This window comes from Acanthopagrus latus, chromosome 8 (genome assembly GCF_904848185.1).
Source record: "Acanthopagrus latus isolate v.2019 chromosome 8, fAcaLat1.1, whole genome shotgun sequence".
NCBI lineage: Eukaryota > Metazoa > Chordata > Actinopteri > Spariformes > Sparidae > Acanthopagrus > Acanthopagrus latus.
The window spans coordinates 17,472,715-17,493,804 of record NC_051046.1 but is presented as its reverse complement, the minus strand read 5'-3'; the positions used below and the strand labels follow the sequence as shown (position 1 = coordinate 17,493,804).

The 21,090-nt window shown below is 40.1% G+C and overlaps 1 protein-coding gene across 13 annotated transcripts in view; it reads right to left on the bottom strand.

Moving 5' to 3' along the window:
• Positions 1-4,133: 4,133 nt before the first annotated feature.
• cspg4 (chondroitin sulfate proteoglycan 4) overlaps positions 4,134-21,090 on the bottom strand; it is a 73,267-nt gene continuing 56,310 nt past the window's right edge. For all 13 annotated transcript variants that reach the window (XM_037107876.1, XM_037107877.1, XM_037107884.1 and 10 more), the window contains 5 exons: positions 12,661-12,859; positions 11,985-12,116; positions 10,602-10,762; positions 8,234-8,417; positions 4,134-7,461 (listed from right to left, as the gene is read on the bottom strand). In XM_037107876.1, coding sequence (XP_036963771.1) covers positions 5,639-7,461; positions 8,234-8,417; positions 10,602-10,762; positions 11,985-12,116; positions 12,661-12,859 — 2,499 coding nt within the window. In that variant the 3' untranslated portion in view covers positions 4,134-5,638. The remainder of the gene's footprint in view (positions 7,462-8,233; positions 8,418-10,601; positions 10,763-11,984; positions 12,117-12,660; positions 12,860-21,090) is intronic.

Genomic DNA, 21,090 nt, shown 5'->3' with positions numbered 1-21,090 from the left:
GGAGCCTGCCTTTGAGAGCCGAAGCCAATGTCAACACAACGCGGCTCAGACCCATATTGAAGGTTAACAAGCAAGCTGATGCTCTGGGGCTGGGAATAATGCTGACTTAATTGCCCGGTGCTTTGCTCATGAAATAAGTTTGTTACAGATGAGTTCAAACATCTGTCAGATTTGGTACATTTCGAGCAAACACACTGACATATTTTGTGATCCTGGCAGCCTCCGTTGGCGCTGTATCTGAAACTTTAAAAGCAGTTTAATACAAAACAAGACAATCAGATGTAACACTTTGTCTTGTCCTGGATTTCCGCAGTTTAAGAGTTCAAGCGTCTATCTTCATGGCATCTCAGAAATGCTTCCGCCTCCCTGCTTTGTGTGTTTTCATTCCTTCTGGTCTTTTGGGAGAAAAGGAGGAGTCAGTTTGCTCCAAAGTGATGTTGGAAAACATCCGCCAATCAGCGGCTCATTCTCTCTTGACAGGCCAAATGCGTACAAAAGGGGGTGTCCTGCATTAAGTAACACGTTTCCATTCCAAAACAAGAATCTGGAGCAGAAATTGGTGATCCGGCGAAAAGACCTGTGGTTGCAAGGGAACATCCAAGCATGTCTGTGGCAGAGGACGGAGTCGTGTCAAGTTAGTATCAGGAGAAGGAAATCATGTCTTCTGTGTCTCTACAGGGTTTTGCATTTTTGGTAGTGAAGCTCACATTTAGAACTCCACAAGCAATCCTTCAACGTCAGAACATGACGTCCATCTCCAAGTTGCAAAAAACTCCTCCGACTACAAGCTTATAAAGGCATGACAGCTACACAATTTGCCTGCAGCTTTTGTTTTGACCTTATAAATGATTTGTTTTAGTTTAAATGTAGGTTTCCGAATCAGTCAGAAATGAGGCAATCAGCATTATTGTGAAGGAGTTTTATTCGCGTTCTTCGGAATATTTACTTTTTTGGTCCCATTTTGAATCAGGTTTGGTGTCAGCAGCAGTGACGTACACTGCCCTTATTGTCTTCCCTTCAACTTGAGAGTTGACATCCACTGCAGCACGGTGACATAAGCAGACACATGTGGAGGAACAGCTGTGCCAAGCAGCTTATGAAACCTGCAGGCTGGGCCGAGATGGACCAGCGGCGAGCCAGCGGCACCAGCAGACGACACAGGAGAGCAGGAAAGCTGAGAGAAACACTGAAAGTAAAAGGGCATTCATTGGAAAGAATGACGGATGGAGAGAACCTTGTAAATGCTGACGAGTGGCTGCAAGAACTTTTCTGGTCTGCTCGAGGGCCAGTTTGCACCCGGACGCCACCTGGTGGTCAAACACACTTAAAACATCTATTTAAAAGCAGATGACAAAAGATTGAGATAAAGTTGTTTCTCTGGGAGAAATGGGGAGCTTTCTTCACAATTAATAACCAAATATAGGATAGACGATGTTGTGTCTTTTACTTGGAAACTTTATTCTTATAGATATCTTTTGCTTAAAGGAACAGTCTCTTGTTTCTATTGTCCTCTCTTTGCCTGCATTTATCTCCGCCCTTCACTGTAGATAAAAGTGTTAAAACTAGTTACTACATTTACAATATGACTATTTATATTCCCTTATTCTGGAGTTTGGTTTTTGCATCCATTTCCATTACATTTCAACACAACAAACATGTACATAATACCAGCTTGAAGGTATACCATGGAATGAAAACTGATGGTTATCAGGTATCATATACATTTGCTATTTACCACATATGCTATTCAAAATATGTATAAATATATTCAAGTTTATATCAAGTTTCATTTCTGTCAGGACATAATAGTTTGTGTAATCATGACAAAGTGTTTGTTCAACTAAATAAGCCCTTCTGTTTTCACTGTTTTTTAGGGGTCATTGTAACTGTGTAATAATGTGGTTGGTGGCATGTTCTGAGATGGTAATCGTACAATAAAAATCTCATACTGTTGCAACCCCGTAAGTAAAATAAAATATAAATACAAATACATAACAGTTAATTCAACCACATGCAGAGTGTCATATTATGCTGATGGGTTTAAACTATATATCATGTAGTAATAATGTAGTAATAACATTTACAGAATGTTCTGCAGCAGTACAAATTGTTACAATTTTCAGGTTAGAATTATAGGAAAGTTTTCTTTTTATGTGGCCCTTTTCAAATCAAAAGACGGTAAGGGCACGATAGCATGCAATATAAAACAGAAAGACACAAGTTCATAAAGAAGAATTCGAACAGAAATAACATGAAACAAAAGAACAAATATGAATAAAATATCAGCTAATAAAAACAAGAGAATATGTTTTATTAATGTCAATTTATTTGAAAGATCTAATGATGAGAGGTAAAGTTAGCCAATTCAAGTCTGTCTGGTTGATCTGACAGATGTTAGAGCAGAAGTTATGAGCAAAACATTTTTTTTTTGTGCCTAAATCAGTGACTAATATTATTAAACAAATGTAAAGTGTCACATTTAACACAAACCTTTTTTCTACCACATTGAGTCAATGTGAATACATTAAATAACATACACTGATTAAATTGAATACAAACATCCATAAATTATTTAAATCATCCACATTAACTCAACATGATTGAACAACTTCACAGTAAATCTGACCCTTTACATTATGCAACAGAATTAGATGGAAAATGTACATGTAACTAAAAATACTTGAAGCCACTGTGTCCGGCAGGAGTGTATATGGACAGAAATATCCAGTTTGATCAGCAACAACTAAAACTCCATGTTACATTTTAAACTGCACTGCAGTGACAGACCAACACTGGAGAAATGTGCTGCCTGCACTTTTCCTGTGTATGCCAATGAGCTCCTGCATATTGATCCAGCTGAAGAGGAAGTTTGCTGCTCTGCTACCTGAGCAAGAGTTACGTTACAGTCATAAAGGCAATAAAACATGAACATCTCTGCACTTTCGAGTGACACAACGTGTCTGATCGTTAAAACATTTCTTAATTGGCCCAAGTCAACAACAGCAGATCAACAATGTCACTGATAAAACAATTTACGCAGGTTTTGTTGCTTGAACAATTTTATTTCTATTAGTGCCGAGAACAAGCTTAGAGGCATCCTGCAGCAACAGACATTGTTCCAGAATCTAAACATTGCTTTGTATTACCATTACTTTTATAGGCACATTACACTTTAATCTCTGGTAAAGCACATGACTCGTATGAAATGATGTATGGGGAGAGACAGAAATAATAAATAATGAAAAATGGGGGATGGAGATGGAACTCAGTCACTCAGATGAGTGACAGAGTGGAGTGATGGGCACCTGCACACACACACACACACACACACACACACACACACACACACACACACACACACACACACACACACACACACAAACAGGCATACTTTGTAGTTGATCAGTCTAATTAAATGTGGTTACATGTACATATACCTTTGACACAACACATGATATATATATATATTTCGAGACGTTAATCAAGGCCAAAAATCTTACTCAGTAACAGAATATCTACAAAAAAAAAAAAACTGTTAACATGTGGATGTGATGGCCTTAAGAGGGAACCAGTATTTTTTTTATTTCATCTATGTGTGAGAGATAATGTCACTGGAAATACACAAGTCTCCCGAAACACATCACTTCCTGAGCTCTGTGCTATCTGTAAAATCTCTACTTACATATTCCTGCTCTTAAAGCACTACAAAAATATTAGATCAATAGAAGATGAATACTGAAAAGAGATTATTGTATATTCAGTATATAACTAATGAAGAATAAGGAGTCATCGATATACAGTATGAGAAAAGAAATGTACAGCAAATAGTCAAACAGTTTTGAGAAAAATGAATGTTTGAGTCTCTCTTTTCTTTAGTGGATCAAAAAGGTTTTCTGACTCTTTCATTGTACACTTTCAACTTGACTTGACTTACTCAACATTCAACAGCCAGATAACCAGCACAGCTCAGACGTCTAAAGAGGACAAAGATGAGTCTGATTTACAGTAACGGTCTTATTAGTTAAACATACAAAACAAGTCTAAACAGTCGGAAAACCATCTGTATATTCAGCTTACATAAGGAATGCTTAAAATCAAAAATAGCTTTAAAAACTTAAAAAACTCTGTTGATGTCTTCATTTTTTAAGTCAATGCAACCTAACCACTGGAGCATTCTATTTACTTTTCCCCTCCCTAACACCAACCATTTTTTTTTTTTTTTTTTTTTTTAATGAATTCTTAATTGCAGACTTGGAAACTGGAAACATCCCAGTTTGTGATGACTTCATCCCTGCCTGTCAGCCAATACGGATGTGTTGAAGTCCAACACTACCGAAATAACGTCCTGCCTGTGGTCTGCAAACTGCGCGGTCAGTGCTGTGCCAGTCCAGTGAATATTTACAAGCACTTTGGAAGCATGCAGAAATAATAACATGACCTGACTCTGGCGAGCTAAATTCAATCAAACCTGTTGCAGCAACAAGTACTTTTTAAAACTGTTTTGAGCAGGCTATTAAACCATCTTCTCTCCACACAAAAGTCAAAATGCTAAAACGTTATTGTGTGACGACGTTAAAATAGTTTGACATTTTGGGAAGCAAGTTTATCCACTATCTTACAGAGAGTTACATGAAGAGATCAAAACTACTCTCATATTAATCGGTTCAATATGAAGCCCTAGCCAAGAGAACGTTAGCTTAACGTAGCATAGAGATCGGTGGCAGACAGAATCAGGAATTCACTGCATCTGGCCGAGAAATCGTCAGGTCAGCATGCAAGCCTCTGTTAAACCAAACATGTTGTTTTTACACTGTGGTTGGATTTTACATAAGAGACACAACATATAATTGTGAGCCTTTCCAGGTGCTAGTAAGTGATTATTTGTTGCCATTGGACAGGACCAAGCCTATCTGTCTCTCCTTAGTCATTATGTTTAGTTTAACTAATGTCTCCTAGCCATAGTTTCATATCTAACAGAGAGATATGAGAGTGGTATCAATTTTCATATCAAACTCTTAGTCAGAGGGAATTAGCTTCGTTTCTAAAATGTTGTACTATTCCTTTAAACTGAATTTAGCCCTGAGAAACATAATACAACGGTAGAACATAGAAAAAACAAAGAGGCAGTTTTTCATCTTCTCGATGATACAGCATATATTTACCTCAGCATCTATTTACAAGGCTTATCAACTTTCCTGATGATCCAAAAACTAAAATCAAACTATCACAAAGACTTTAAATTACCTATCCACTCAAATGAATAATAATGGCCTATGATATCATATGGAGTACAATGACAGAGCACACCCAAAAATACTTTTTGCAAACACATGGCATGTTTATGTCTTCATTTGTGCCCTTTGACAGAGAGGAATGATAAAACTAAAATAAATAGACATGGCATGAGCCTCCTTAGATCAGAAACTGCCTCTATCTTTGCCAATATGTATTCAGTGTTTCATTGCCTGAGAATTTGTCCACAGTTATAATGAGATAAGTAAATAACCAATGGTGTCAAAACATTATTTTCTTTTAAACTGGTGTGGCAAGAGGTCAATAATACTGAGAGGAATGATTTGAGGAGGCTTCCAAACACTTGAGGATCAACCTCCCTTTTGTGTCCAAATCTCCAAGTGTCTCAGACCCAGTATTGGTTCTTTTTCAGGGCCGGGTTCGTTGTCCGACAGTGCTGCAACAACTCCGGATCTGCATCTTTGGAGTCCATGTTGGACATGGGGATGTTATTGGCTGGGTCAGTTTTGCGAAAAGTTTCAGTGCCGGCCACCTCTCCATTCTTGGGCTTGATTGCTGCTGTCTGGACATTGTGCTTGCCTGTCTTGTTTTTACGAATCAGGTAGTAGGCCAAGATGGCTGCCAGCAACAAGAGGAGGAGGATCACCAGGATTGGGATAAGAATAGACCAGATGTTGCTAGGCCGAGAAATCTGTGGTGTCCCAGAAGATGTTGTAGTGGGGACATCTTTGCCCCTCCAGCGAGGGCTAGCTGGAGTGACCCGAGGGATCCCACTCACAACAGGGAGTTCATTACTGTCCTTTGACGGAGTCCTCAACAGAGTTGCGGGGTAGACACCAGAGGCATTGTAGGGACCTGTCTGGAAGGAAAGCACACATTCTGCAGGAGGCACCCCATGGGCTTTGAGAAGGAAGCGGGCCTCATCCTGAGTGACACCACCCCGTGATCCAGAGTTATCTAGAATTTCCATAGCTACACGGCCCTCATCCAGGTCCTTTTGGCTGAATACATCCACTGGCTGGCCTGCACCGGGACTTCCAGACCTCACAAAGCGAGCCCCTTGTGGCTGTTGGATGACAGTGAACGTTGGGGAAGTTCTGGTTTTGTTTGCCAGAGGAGTTGAATCCAGAAGCTTCCTGTCCAGTTGCACAAGCGCACCTTGGGGTAAGAGAGGATCCTGAGCAATGTTGGCCAGAGGTTGGACTGTGATGTTGAGGACCGAGGAGACATTAGCTGCCCGACTGCGGGCTACAAATGAGACACTGTCTCGAGGTGAAGTGGACTTGACAAAGCGGACGCTGACTCTGCCTTCTTTGATCTGCTTCTGGGTGAAGGCGGATGTTGGCTGTCGGTCGACCATGACAGCTGCATATTTAGGAACACTTGTGATCTTGTAAAGGATATCTTCCTCAACAGGGCCTCCAGTAGTGGCCTTCAACATCTCCTCAGTCACCAGGGTCTCATCATCGCCTTGCTTCACCTTGATCTCCGGGGCTTTGTCAAGTAGCAGGGTACGAGCTAAGACCCCAATGTGGAGTGTATGTGGTTCTGTTTGGTGTCCTCCATCTGACACAATAAATTCCACGAAGCCATCCGCAAGGCTGCCATCGCTGTAGAAGCCCACCTGCCCTCGATTGACCATCTCTTGTGTGAACTCAGAAATGGGGTCCATTGTGAGTAAGTTAACCAGTCGACCGTTGCGAGGGGCTTTGGTCACTTTGAAGTGCACCTCATCTGGCGGACTGTCTTCATCTTGAGTGTTAAGATGCTTCTGGGTTAAGATGGTCATTGAGCCTTGAAGAACCTCCAAAAGCATGTCAATAGTGACTAGTTCAGGGGGGTCAGAGCCCCGCCGTTTGACTGAGATGTTAAAGATCTCTTCCAGAACCACAGCCTCAGCAGGTGAAGCCACACCACGATCGTCAGACTTCAGACGGGCCCTAAAAGAGAAGCTATCAAAGGAGGCCCCCGAGTCATCATGGGAATACTCCAGGTTTCCTTGAGCTAGATCTTTCTGCATGAAGAATGGGGCATTACGTGGCAGGTCCTGACCATTCAGGGTGATACGGCCATGGTCAGGGAAACGCTTAATCTCAAATATTACATCTGCATCACCTCGCTGAGCTTCAGGTAGGCTAGCCAGGAGGTTGGAGGCATCAAGAATTGACTCATCAATGACTTTCATCTGGCCCTGCACCATGTCCAGACCTGAGCGGGAAACAAAGAAAACAAACAGAATATTTTAAACGTCGTCAAATTCAGTTTTCAAAAATACTTTTATTCAGTTTTGGCTGTCTCCTTTTGGAAGTTAATGAGGCAACACAGCACATTAAGGCTATTGGCACATTAGGAGAGACAGATGGAGCGGGGGGCTTGTTAGTTTGGAAGCAAAAGAAGCAGGGGTGATAAATCCCTTTATGACATTAGACTGTTCAGGCAATGAAATATTACACTATATTGAACACAAAAAGATATTAAATTAAATTAAATTAAAATGAAAATTCCCACCATAAAACATTCACAACTACACTGTGATTTTGACATGAATGGACATGTTTTCATCATGGAATGATCTGCAGTTATCTTAAGATCAGATTCAATTGTGACCCAGTTGTGACTGCTGGATGGATAAGGATTTTTAGCTAACTAGCTAACAGCAGCTAAAGTTGGCAACAAGTCTCAGTTACCCTGCTGATACGTTGCTCCTATTAGTTTGGATGGTGGCCAGGTGGCCAATTCTTGCATATAACACCGTTAATGGGGTTTTGCAGTAAAATAGCATGTATGCCCAGCCTGTCTACACAAATTAATGACAATTAAATACATTAATAAATGCACAACAGCTTTGTCAATTAACATTAACATCTGTGGAGATGTATATACAATAATTATGGTTTGCGTTTCAGTACTAATGTAGTGGTCATTTATTTAGATTCTCATTTGATTTTAAAAAACTTGTCCATCATTGATATTTTGTTACCTTTGTTCTCCCACAGCTGTGTGGAAATGTTGCTGTGAGCAGCATAGTAAGAGACAGTGATGGGAAGGATGTGACGGACATCTGGGGCTGGTTGGGATGACAGACTGAGTTCTATGGAGTCCCTCGCCACCCAAAAAGGATCCTCAGGTATCTGGTGCTCGTAGAAGACTGCTCCTGACTCCAGCTGCGCATCAGAGGAAACAAAATGTTTTTGCATGTTGAGTTGATCAAAATATATTGTGATATAATATCACAATTTAGAAGTTTTTACCATTTTGGAGTGGTAAAATAGTTACCTAATTCTGTCTTGGCATATGTGTCTTTTGGAATACAACATTTTTGAGTATAAGTATTGAGACACATAATATGAGTATTCTGGATAGAAATCATAATACTGCCAACAGTAGGATTGAATCCATCACTATCGTGTCAATATGAGCTTGATTTCAGACACCTCATTTGCATTCACAGACAGAGTGATTTTGCAGACAAAAACAACAACAAAAATATCTTCTTGCTCTCTTCCCTCTGACTTGTGTGTACCAAAGTAAAATGGGGGCTGAAATGGCCGCAGCAGTGGTTTGGCTCAGCTGGACTGGGATCTGGGTTTGAGAACTGGAATGTGACGGCCTGTGTTCACTCTCTGAGGTCAGTGTGTCCTAAACTCAACCCTCCTCTCTCTCGCTATACACAGGGAAGAGTATATTCATGCATGCATGCACAAACAAACACTGCTGAATAACTCAAATCCTGTTTTCAGCTCAACGTAGTGTAAGATTTACTGTCACACTCTAAACACAGCAGTTCGCAGGGAAAGAATTTGTTCTCATGCTGATCCAAGCAGATGTCAGATGTCAGGAAAAGGAATGAAGAAACAGTCGATAAGATGGAGATGAGAGTGAGAGCACACTGCCACTGTGCATGGCAGACTGGACCTCAAGTGGTACAACACGGTTAAGCAATGTACCCCTTAATATTACACCAAACCCAGTTAAAGCTTAAGATATATTAATGTTTTGATATTCTTAACCCCCCCCCCCCGGTTAAATAATCAGCGTAAACTGAAACAAATGGAAGACTTTTTTTTGCTTTACAGACAAGATAAAAAAACAAATAATAAAAAAACATATTTGATGAACAAAGGAACTGTTGAAAAGCAAAGACTACATCCTGACAACACACTTAAAAAACATTTCTATCATACTCAGGATTCAGAGAACCTTTCATATTCTTTCCTTTTTGCATGTAACCTGATTATCATCTTACTTACTGCCGATTGCGCAGTAACAGTAAAAAATTCTGTAATAATGTCCCTCAAATCAAAAATATTGTTTGCCTGTGCCCGTTGTGTACATTAAAGTACTCTCCACCCTCGTCCAGTATATATAGTGGCTTTGACAGAGACATAGCATAGCATCAGCATATTAGCATGAATGCTCCTGCTAAAGGTGAGCCTTATCCTCACATGGCACTATGGCAGATTCAATGAGGCCCCCTGCTGGTGAAGAGGAGGAACATTCATAAACTGTACAAATGAACAGTGACTACAGACGATCTACTGATGTTTGGTACAAATTCAAGTTTCGGAAAGTCAGTACAGTCCATTTTACAAAGACCTCTGTGTGCACTGTTGCAACATGTTTAAATACATTTCTTAAGTAACAGAAAGAGGCAGATTGTCTGTCAGTCTGCAGAAAATTAAAGGAAAATCCTGTACCAAAATTGTGATATAGTGGGCAGTAATCCAAGAAAGGGCAACTCACCATAATATAAATATGTAATGTAATAATACAATATGAATAAATATATATTTCATTCTGTGTCATTCTGAGCAGGCTTTAAAAGCATTCAGATGAAAGGAGAGAGCTGCAACTGTATGTGACTGTCTTCCTGAAAGAGTAGAGAGTTCTGCAGCAGCAATTTGTGTTAAAAGGAGGATTATCTGCATTTATATGCTTTAAAGAGTCATTACGTCTTCTTATATTTCTGTCTGGTGGTCTTCGCAGCATACAACTGGAGAGCCTTTAACAGCTGTGACTGCTTAGTTACACAAACCTTCTATTAATAGACGTGTGAGAGGATTTATTTGAAAAAGAAGAAAAATGAATAATAGTTGAATTTCCCCCCCAATTTCCCCCAAAATCCCACCAAAAGGTGCCTTTTCCTTTGATTTTTACTCACAAGTCCTTTGAAAAATATGTCTTGATGTATTTTGCTTTTTACTGTTGCTAAAAATGTACTATTATCATTAAAGTTTAATGTAGAACATTAATTTTAAGAGGGGAGGAAAGGTAATTAGTTAAATTCCTCCCTGAAGAAATATGTAGGAGAAACACACACTCGCAGCACACATAGAAAAAGTAATTACCTGTGATTGTGTGAAGCGGGTAATTTCCTCATACTGGTTCTTGTCATTGGCCAGGATGAGTCTTCCCAAACGAGGTGGGCGGATCAGCGAGTAGCTTATCTCATTTCCATCCTCATTGGTTACAGCCCCCAGATTGGCACTCGTAATAGGCTGCCTTGTTCCTGTTGAAACACACACACACACACGCACACACACACACACACACACACACACACACACACACACACACACACACACACAGTCCTCTGAGTGCTGAGATGATTCTGTGGAAAATGGCCTCTTGGAAGTTTAGCTCGTGAAATTAAGCGGAGTCTGGAGCTGCCTCAAACCTTCGCGGTTACAGTAACCGATGCACATCACCGTGCAGAAGAGTTTCCCGATGGTGAGAGTTTCATTCCAACAATTTTCTATCCAAGCGTTCAAACTCATCTCTTATGTCATGCTTAAGAGTGAAGTTTATTATTAATAGAGATGAGGTTATTTCCTGCACTCGCTCAGGAAATGCTTTCACCCTTCAAAACTTTGGGATGTTCAGCAACCACTTGAACAAACTGACATTTCATTTCCACAGTAGAGAAACAAAACAACTTTTTTGTGCTACACACAAACATTTTAAATCAATTGTTGACTGTAAGAAGAAGCTTAAAATGTTTCGTAAGATGCAAAGACACAGTCCTCTTCTTATGAACTATAATGCACACTTATTGAGTTCAAAACACTAAGAGGGTTACGTAGCCACAAGTTTCCCTGGTCTGGTATGACCAGTAGTTTATAGGGACAAATCTGGGCATAGTTTAAGTGTAACTGATATTAATCAGTACATCTTCTAGGTCAATGACTTTTCTTTATTTGTGCCATTGTCAGAAAATGTGCACTACACATAAATCTGCAGAATATTCAGTTTTAATAGAAAGAAACGTTTTGCATAAGGTCATCTTCATTAAAAGTAAGAAGGGAAGCGGGACACTATATCATTGTTTATGGAAATGTCCTGTTATCAAAGATATATTTGATAACAAAAATATCATAAATGTCTTAGTTGTCTTATGTCTTAGATATGTTTATTTGGTTAATTTCCTACTATAGATCACTTGACAATTGAGAAGAAAAAGGGGATCTGTTTTTGTTATAAGCATGCCAAAGATACAATTGTTGGGTTTTGGAAATAAACACTGAAAGCATTTCTAAGTAAGTGGATCATATGATTTTAAATTTGCAAAAATAGGCAATCTTTGGACTATTTCTTAAAGACAAACTGCTTTACAATATTTCATATGTCTGACATAGATAAAAAAAAGAAAAACATTATAAATATACTGGTTAAAGAAAGAACTATCATTGTTTGGCTGTAATGACTGGGTCTGAGGGATATCAGGACCATACCTGGAAATACCATGAGTTCCTCCTGTGTTACCATGGTGATGGTGAGCGGCCTGGCTGTCACAACAAATCGGTAGAGGGGAGACGTGTGCTCTCCGTCTGTCACAGTGAAACTGAAACCTCCAGACTCCTCACCTGGAGGAACAGAGGAGATTCGGATGTGAGTTACAGCTCATTCATTTAGTTACTCAGTCTTCAATTTTCATTCCTGTTTGTTCTTTCCTCTTATATTTTGATTTATATTATGCCACATATTCATATTCATGTATTATATTACTAATTCTAGAAGAAGAATGTAATTTAAAACGTGCCTTACATTTGTAGCCCTGATGGTAACTGCACTTTTATCACAAAAATGTTCTTTTATTACTTTATTATTTTCCACTTTTATTACAGTTTCTACTGTTTCATGACACAAAATGGCCACAATGTATCCGTGGGGTTGATCAGGACCAGTAATTACTATAATTACAATCTGATGACTTTCCCAGGTATTGACAGTTCTGCAGACAAGCGCAGACATTGCAGAAGGTGCTTTCAGAAATGTACTTGTAATGCCCGTAGTGTAAGATAGAGGTCGCTATAGATCACAGATTCATAAACTATAATGGATGAAAAACCTTTCAAAAAGGCAGTTAGAGGCATCACAGTTACTTCCTGTCGTCCTCGTGGTCCTCACCCTCGTGAATGAAGATGACCTCCCCTCTGTTTATGTGAGACTGTGTGAAATTGAAGATGCCCTCCTCGGGCGCCTCTTTCAACGCCACCATCCCGTTGGTGGGCCCCTCGACGTTGTAAACCAGTTCCTCTGCAGGGGTATCCTCATCGTCTGCGTTCAGCATGCTGGAGGTGATATCAGCTTCCTCTCCAGCGAGAACCTGTGAAATATCAAAGACAGTGGGAGAGAGAGAGATGAATAGAGGCCACAGATTACTCAGTCTGAGTTATGTTGGGAGGATTGTGATTCCAGCCAGGAGGGTCAGGAGTTTATTTTGAAAAATATTAGAAGCAGATAAGTGTAAGAAAGACAATACGATGTTGTCTGAACTTCATAATAGATAGAAAGACGGATACAAACGATAGGATTAAAGCACAAACAGATCATACAAACATCCTACCTCCAAAGTAACTAGTGAAAAGGTTAATTATTTCTCAGTGGCAGTCTAGACGCTCCTGTTATCAGAAGATGGAGCACAGCAGCATGGGGCTGAATGACTCTGCCTGGTTGGAGGGGCTTTAATGGACTTCTAATGGTTGGCTGGCTGAAAGGAGCATTAATTGAAAGAAATGGGCCAGATCCCCACAAAGACATTCTTAAATAGCTGGATTCAGTTGGGAGAGTGAGCCGAGGGTGCCTGGCAGTGAGAGGTACATATTGATCTGGAAAGCCATTCGCCTGCTGATGCCTCTGCCGCTCGCCTTCTTTCTCAGGACATGGGATGAGGAAGGAGAAGCCTCCGGCAAAAGGAAGAGGAGGAGGAAGAGCAGAGGCCCCCGGTTGTGAATATTAAAGCTTCAGGTGTCAATCAGTGAGAGGCCGTTATATTTAGGAATTCATTTTGTGGCATATGTGTCAAGTGGTATTCTCAGAGGAGGCACTTGTAGAGTAATTAACTCTTTTTGGTGAGCTAAGTCTCTCTCAACCTGCCGTATCTACATTTGTGCCAGTTACTAATTCCCAAAGCAAACGATAATGGCTGACCGGCCTCAGAGAGTGGGTGTGTGAACCTGTGGCGTTCATCTGTGAGCTGCATTTGTAAGTAATGAGAGAAATAACCGTTGAGAAACAGCAAAGGCTTAAAAAGTCAACCTACCTGCTATGGTAGGCTGGAAACTACCCAGTGAGAAAAAAAAAGATATCTCTACTTCTATGAGGGATTTATCTGTAGGTTAATTCAGCTGCAACGCTAATGTTTATTGTTGATTTCTAAATGGCGGAAAATCACTGTTTTCTTAGCTGTGCTATACAAATCTTTACATGATGTCCGTTTGTCGACAGCACTCCGTGTTTATCTTTTCGTGGGAACCTGAAAATGCACTGCTAAATTGAGCTGAATAGGCATGGTGCATTAACAAAAGCTTATTAACGTACTAAATGCTTTAAGGTGAACTTTCCTCTTGACATGCAGCCTAAATACTTTGTTTCTAATCCAAAGATTGATGAAGTCACTGAAAACAAAATAGACTCGCTCCTGGGCAGAAAGTGCTCAGAGATACCATCATTAACAGAGGTTTTACACAGGCGGACTTGGGATATTTGAGGGGCAAGGGCCAAAACAAAAAAAAAAGAAATAGAACAGCAGATGTGTGAACAACCGACCTGAGAAAGTTGTGTTACATCTCACACAAGAGGGTACTTCACTACGTTTATTCCACTGGAAGGACACCCTTGAGAGCACTTTGTCACGTCAAGTCCAAGAGCCTACAGCCATGCTAGCAGCTCTGTGAGGCTGGATAGGCAGAGCAGCGCTTTTAGCTGAATGCTAATTTCAGCATGGCATGTGAATCAGCTCCCAATAAAAACAACAAGCTGATGCTGAGCATGTTTTAGCAGGCATAATGCTTAACGTGTCCGACAGTTTCATGTGCTAGCATGCTAACTTTTGCGAATTATCACTAAAATAGAGCAAAACCACTGATTTCCTTTATGATACAATGTCAAGTAAAACCAGACTTGTTGCTAATCCGTACAACAATGCAGAAAGCTCCTGTTGCTCGAACATCAACACACAAACTGAAGCTGAGACAAATGAATCATGGCACAGTTACTTTCTGTTATATTGCTGCTGCTGATAAAATAGTGATCTCTTAATATGAAGAGCGATCCTATAACAGAAATATTTGGGATCATTTATCATAAGTATCATTTCTGTATTGATCCACACATCAATAATTGGAATGTCCCTACTATTGGATATATTTTGTCAACAAAGAGAGTATAGGACAACTTTTGACCTGATTTAAGGGATCATCGAAAGTAAGACTCATTCTGAGGGAGGCTGATTCACTGCAATCCAGCGAACGTTTGTTGAGATAAATCTCCTCTAAAATGTTGAGCTCATAGTGCTAGTGGGAAAAGTCAGGGTGTAGCTGTTGAGGTCTTCTGAAGTGACAGCCCACATCTATACTGCCACACTGCTTATGTGGCTAAAAAACATGTGTTCCAGTTCCTCCTTTTATATACTTTCAAAGTCATAGATATTATTCATGTTTTGGAGCCAAACATAGAGACCAAACAAACCGACAAAATTGCTGTCTCTTCCAGTCCTCTGTGTCATTTCTGGTATTTCAGACCCATTTCGACTGGTTCAATATAACAAATATGTTGTGAAGTGTATAATTTGGTTGCCTTCCAGTCCACTTCTCATAACATTCCATTCAGTCCGACACTCCATCAGAGCTTTATCGCCGACATCCGTTCGAAGCTGTAATCCATCATTACAGTCTTTGATTGTGCCTCTGCTCCTCTCAAATGATAACTTTTAGAACTGGCGACGACTTCACAGACAAGTAGGAGTTGAGATTGTCTGTGTTCACGCACAGTTTCTCCTGCTGTACATTAAAGGGATCATTAGAAATCAGGATCTTGTATTCCGCCTGGAAGTTGTGTCTCTGTGTTCCTGCCTTAATGCGACAACAGTGAGAAATGTTGGCCTTAGCCTTTAAATGAATACTCAGGAATTAGACATAAACTTTTAGAAAACATTTAACATGACAAGTATTGTATCATTAAAAGTATATGTGAGGCTTGTTGAAGAAAACTCAATTGTCCACTTTGTGACATCTGGATGGAGGCAGCAGAAATAGAATGATGGTCTTTTAATGTGGCTATTGTTCAAACATTATGAGCACTGACTTGAAGATTAACATGTCACAATATGTCTAGATGTCTGAGACAGGATAAATGAAGATAAAATAAACCTTTATTGATCCCTACAGGGGGAAATTGATTGTTACAACTGCACAAGGACAGAAAATAAGCACAGAGAAATAGAGAAAGAAAATAAAAACAAGTGGAGGTTTATGAAACTAGACAGCGGTGATCAATAGCAGCAGAGTCAGTACGTCTGGGTGAAAACCAGACGAAATCTGGTTGAAACATTTTTAGACGTCTAAGTTACATATTACTATTGTTTCATCAGCATTTAAATGGCTATTTGCGAACATGTACTCAACCATGCCAGCACTGAATATAGTCATTTAGATGCTTCCTGGGCAGCCTTGGGTGTGGGTAAGCGGAGGTGCTGTTGTTTGGAAGTAAGCAGTTGGCTATATTTGGGAAAATCCCTGGACAATCAGGGAACGGACGAGTATGAGGCCTGCTGCTTGCATTCAAATCTGTTTGGGAACCCTAACCCTAACCCTAACCCGCTCCCAGACTTGGATTCTACCAAATAAGCTGTATGGCGTCTTCAGTTTCTTCAGCTGTTTGGAGTTGTGAAGCTCCAGAAATGTTTTGTGGACCACAAGACATCCGTCAGGACAAGTAGATAATGACTGAATTTTCACCTTTGGGTGAACGGTTCCTTTAACATTTGATTCACATTCCAATTTGAATGTGTTAATATTACCAAGAATTAAAAATAGGCCATTTATTGCTCTCTGAAAGGGTGCACTCACCTCATTATCCTAATGTATCATCATTATATTAATGTCATAGCTCTGAAAATGTCACTTATATATTGATGTTATTTTTGGGACAATACATTGCCCAGCAAACGAATGAAAGATGGAAGAATGTCACTTCCTCCCACTGTAAACAATACTCCGAGTCAGTGTTAGGCTGCAAGGATATTTTGATATCATAGGGGCCTACATCAGCATTTTATCCTCTCTGCTGCTGAAGCCTGCGGAGAACCTGTGATTTCAGGCTTTGTCGAGCCTCCACCTCCTCTGGGCTGTTTACATCTCGGGCCTGCAGAAAGCAGAGCTGGAAAGTTTTTCTGGGGGCACAGCCTCTGCTGGGGGTGTGGAGACTGAACCCAAAAACTCAAATCTGGACTATATTAGGAAGGTTAAAGTGGATATGCTTGCCTCGAGGCAGAACACCCACCATCCCCTACACATCAAGGATGAGACAGATGCTCTATGCTTTCCCTTCCCTCTGTTTTATCCCTCCCCTTATCGAGATACATGAGAGGCTGATAGTCCTTTTGGTAGCTCTGGACACGATATGCAGTGATGACTTAGCTGATAACAGTGCCACCCACCTGGCCAATTTTCTTAGCATTAAGGAGCACTGTTGCAGGAAAACTAGTGTTACAATACGTCGCCATTATTCTTCCACCGCAGCTAACAGAGCTGATGTTGTGGAAAGGGTGGGGACAAGATAAAATATAGTCTTAATTTGGAGCCCTTAAAAAGATTCAGAGACCAGATGCATGGGTGCCCCGATACAACCAGGCTTCTAAATGGGACACTCCGGGCTGAAAAACCAATTTCCACTGTTCTCTCCAGCTGAAAGTTTCAAGCGGGTTTCACCTTTTTACCACATGCTGCAGCCCTGATTGGTGTGGTCAGAAGTGTGCTTTGTAGCACCTGTTACCACTTCCAGCAGTGATATCATTTGGTCCAGCAGTGCACCTGTACATTACTGCAGGAGGGCGAGGAGCTGAACTGCAGGAGGTCAGGAGGGTGTGATGTCACTTTTCGAACTTGCAATTTGCTTTAGACATTGAGAGCAAAATTAAATTTGAGGAACCCAAAGCACCAACAAGTTTATGTACAGGATAAGACTTTATCAGGTAAGAAGTATGATATAGAGAAGCCAGTTATTTTACCTCTCTTTTCTTCCTAAAGAAAAATCATCTTTCTAACAAAGGCATTCGTAAAATCTGATTTCCTTAGGTGATAAGCTATATATTTAGTGTTGATATGTCTAAGAATCATTTGGACTATTTTAAATACAAGCTTAATCTTAAGGAATACATAAAAGATTACTAATTACGTGCTTAGTGCCAAACTATGCCACAAGAATTACAGGAAAAATGCCTTGGACTGTTTTTTTGGCTTGTTTCAAGTGTTTTCCATGACTTTCTAAGTCATTTTCAGGGAGTTTGAATTTGAAATGTTCGTTGATTGATAGTTGCTTTACCAATCAATTATGGGTTAATCATTATTAATATATCAAATATAATATGTTGGGCGTAGTTGGATGTATTGAGGCTAATAAACCGTATAATTAGTTTAATGTCTTTTAGGATTCTGGAAATTACAAATCACTTGAATGAGCTTCCCTGATCAACTGATGTGAGACAGTGCTTTAGATATTTTGGCATTAATGATTATTATAGCTTGTGATGTCCATGATGAGGCTGATAATACTTATGTGCTCAAAACTGATTACCTATTGTGCTGAAATGCAACTCTGTACTCTGGACTTTCATGGCAGGAATTATAATAAAAAAGGGCTTCAGTATTCAAAATGAGGTCAGGTCACTGGGTTTGAAATATCGTCTGTACTAGATGTGATGGGCACTCTTTACAGTGCAGAACTCACTCCCTGACACTAGATGGCCACATCAGCCCATGCTGCACTCCAGCGAGGCACCAGGCAATCTAGGGCAGGTAATCTGAAAAATGGCCTTGCAAATTCATGGTTTATATATAAATCAATGCGTTTAGCACCAAAGTAGAAGGGCTGCAAATTTAATTTGATCAGACACAATGGCCGATATTTCATTTGCAGGCAGTAATGAAGGAGCTGCCACGAGCAAATGACTTAGTTTGCTGATGACTCAACAGGATACCAAACCCGGCTCTGAAATCTTGGAGACTCTGAGGGGCGCCAGATGTCTGTATCCCAAGCTGCCAGGCAATCCGAAATCTTGTCTGGTTAAAGTATAGGGGACACAAGGGTGTGTTTCTAACTTTATATTGGGGAGTGGGCCAGTAAAGGTGTACAAACTATTGGAAAAAAACAACAAGGAAAATGATTGTCAACACCTCAGCTGTTGTGTACGTCCATGAAGAAAAGAAGAGAGTGGTGGTGATACATTTCAAGCTCTCCATCTTCAGCAAAGGCATATTACCACCCAAATACTTGGCGTAACGATTTTACATCTCTGTATTCTGATGAAGAATGTACTTCATCCATCACTAGCAAGATAGATCGATAGATAAACAGATAGTTGGAAAAAGAAGATAGGCTGTCAAAAAGTAACACTGACCCAGTGGGACAACTGTTCAGAGATACAGCAAAGTTGAGTAGAACCAGACTGAGACAGAATGTAAACCCTAATCGAGACCAGATGTATCCCACAGACTGGGCCAAATGGGATCAATGGTGAGCTTTAACAGAGGCCGATCACGGCCGTGTTAGTCATCTTGTCTGATCATCTGCTGAAGAGGTCACTACACACACACGCGCTTCCTGCCTTAAATCAATCCAAGTGCCGCTGGGTCAGCCCCGGCTCTGTGCGGAGAGACGTCCATATATTATTGTGTTACATTCTGCAGCCGCAGCAGAGCAGGCACAGGGATCGGATGCCGCCCTCACTCTGCCAGAAAGCCGTGGTCTTGTCGACCATCTTGGTTTTCCAAAAATACGGGTTGCCAGGGAGACGTGGAGCCGCAGGCAGAGCAGGGAGGGCTGAATGACACAGTCGGTTTCCAGTTCTGTGAGCTGATTATTGCTGGCTTTTTCCAACTGCCTGCCTACTCATACAGTAGAATCTACTTCATTGATGCCTCAAAACTTCTCCCTCATGATGGATGTAAATCACTTTCAAAGTGTGTGGCAAAAACTCTCTGAACCTGCTGTGGATTCAGTCAAAAAAAGATGCAGTCACATCAAATCCTTTATAATTACAACAGTTATTATGGTGTAAATGTTATTGAGATAGCATTAGAGAAGAAACATATACCTAAGTTCTGCCTACAATGTAGAAAATGTACATGTAACACTAGAAGGAGAGTAGTTTTATGCACATGTAATAGAGAGATTATTAGAAATCTGAAATACATCTATGTAAAGTTAGATTTTAATCTTATATGCTAGAGTACTTTGACAGAAAGACATTGTATGACATAAAATATGTTTTTAATACATGTTAAATATTTGAATGTTTTTTCAGAGGAATGTACTTCTAAATCATCATGCTGTTATTTATATTTCACCTTTAGTCTCCAAACACATAATAAGAAATTTAAAAGCTGAGTTTAATGAACAAATGTGTTTTACATGACTATGTTAAAAAGGGACTGACAATAATGAAAACCCATGAATTATACTCCTTTAATATAGTTGCATGGTGATAAAACACCCTCAAGCTACTCTATCATGGGTTGAAATCTGTTTCTAAATTACATGTTCCACATTTAAAAATGGCATCCTTTTATGTAAGTCGAGTGTTCAGTATGGGGTGTTGCACCAGGGTTGAATATAGACACTGTGATGATGACATGATGTTCCTTTATTGGCTGAATGCTCTGATGCTCTAATATTGCCATATTTTTAGGCTATATCACGATACACAGCATGTAATTAGCACATTCTCACTTCCAGCATGTCAAATGTGGCAGCCTAATCGGAGGTCCTATATTCTTGTCCTATGGCATCCTATATTTTGATGCTATAGGTCACTTTTTGAAGTGCCCCTCGAGTGCATCAGTATAAAAAAGTGACATTCTAAATGTCATAATGTGACAGTATGTGGACTCTTTGTCTGCTTGCACTATTTTCTTAGTCTAACTGGACACTGCATATGATGTATTAGTGCGAAATGTGACACCCTTAAAGTGGAAAACTAATGGGAGAGGGGTAGATAAAATGTGTAAGAGTCGGAAGCTTAAAGCCACTGACCAAGGTGCTGGGAGTGTGACTATACTGTATGTCTTGATATCCCCTCAAAAGCATTGCATACATGCTAGGATTGGGCAACAAAATCTAATACCACAATACTTTTGACCAACCACCTCAATATCATCTCATCACACATTATGATATTTGATTGAATTATCAGTAATGTGGATATAATGACTAAGAGGGTTGCTTTACTGTAGTGTGGGGAAAAGACAACACTTATGTCATGTCAATGATAACCAAGGTCTAAGCCAAAATATCGTCTCATATCATGTTGAATATATATTAATGTACTGCCCAGCCCTG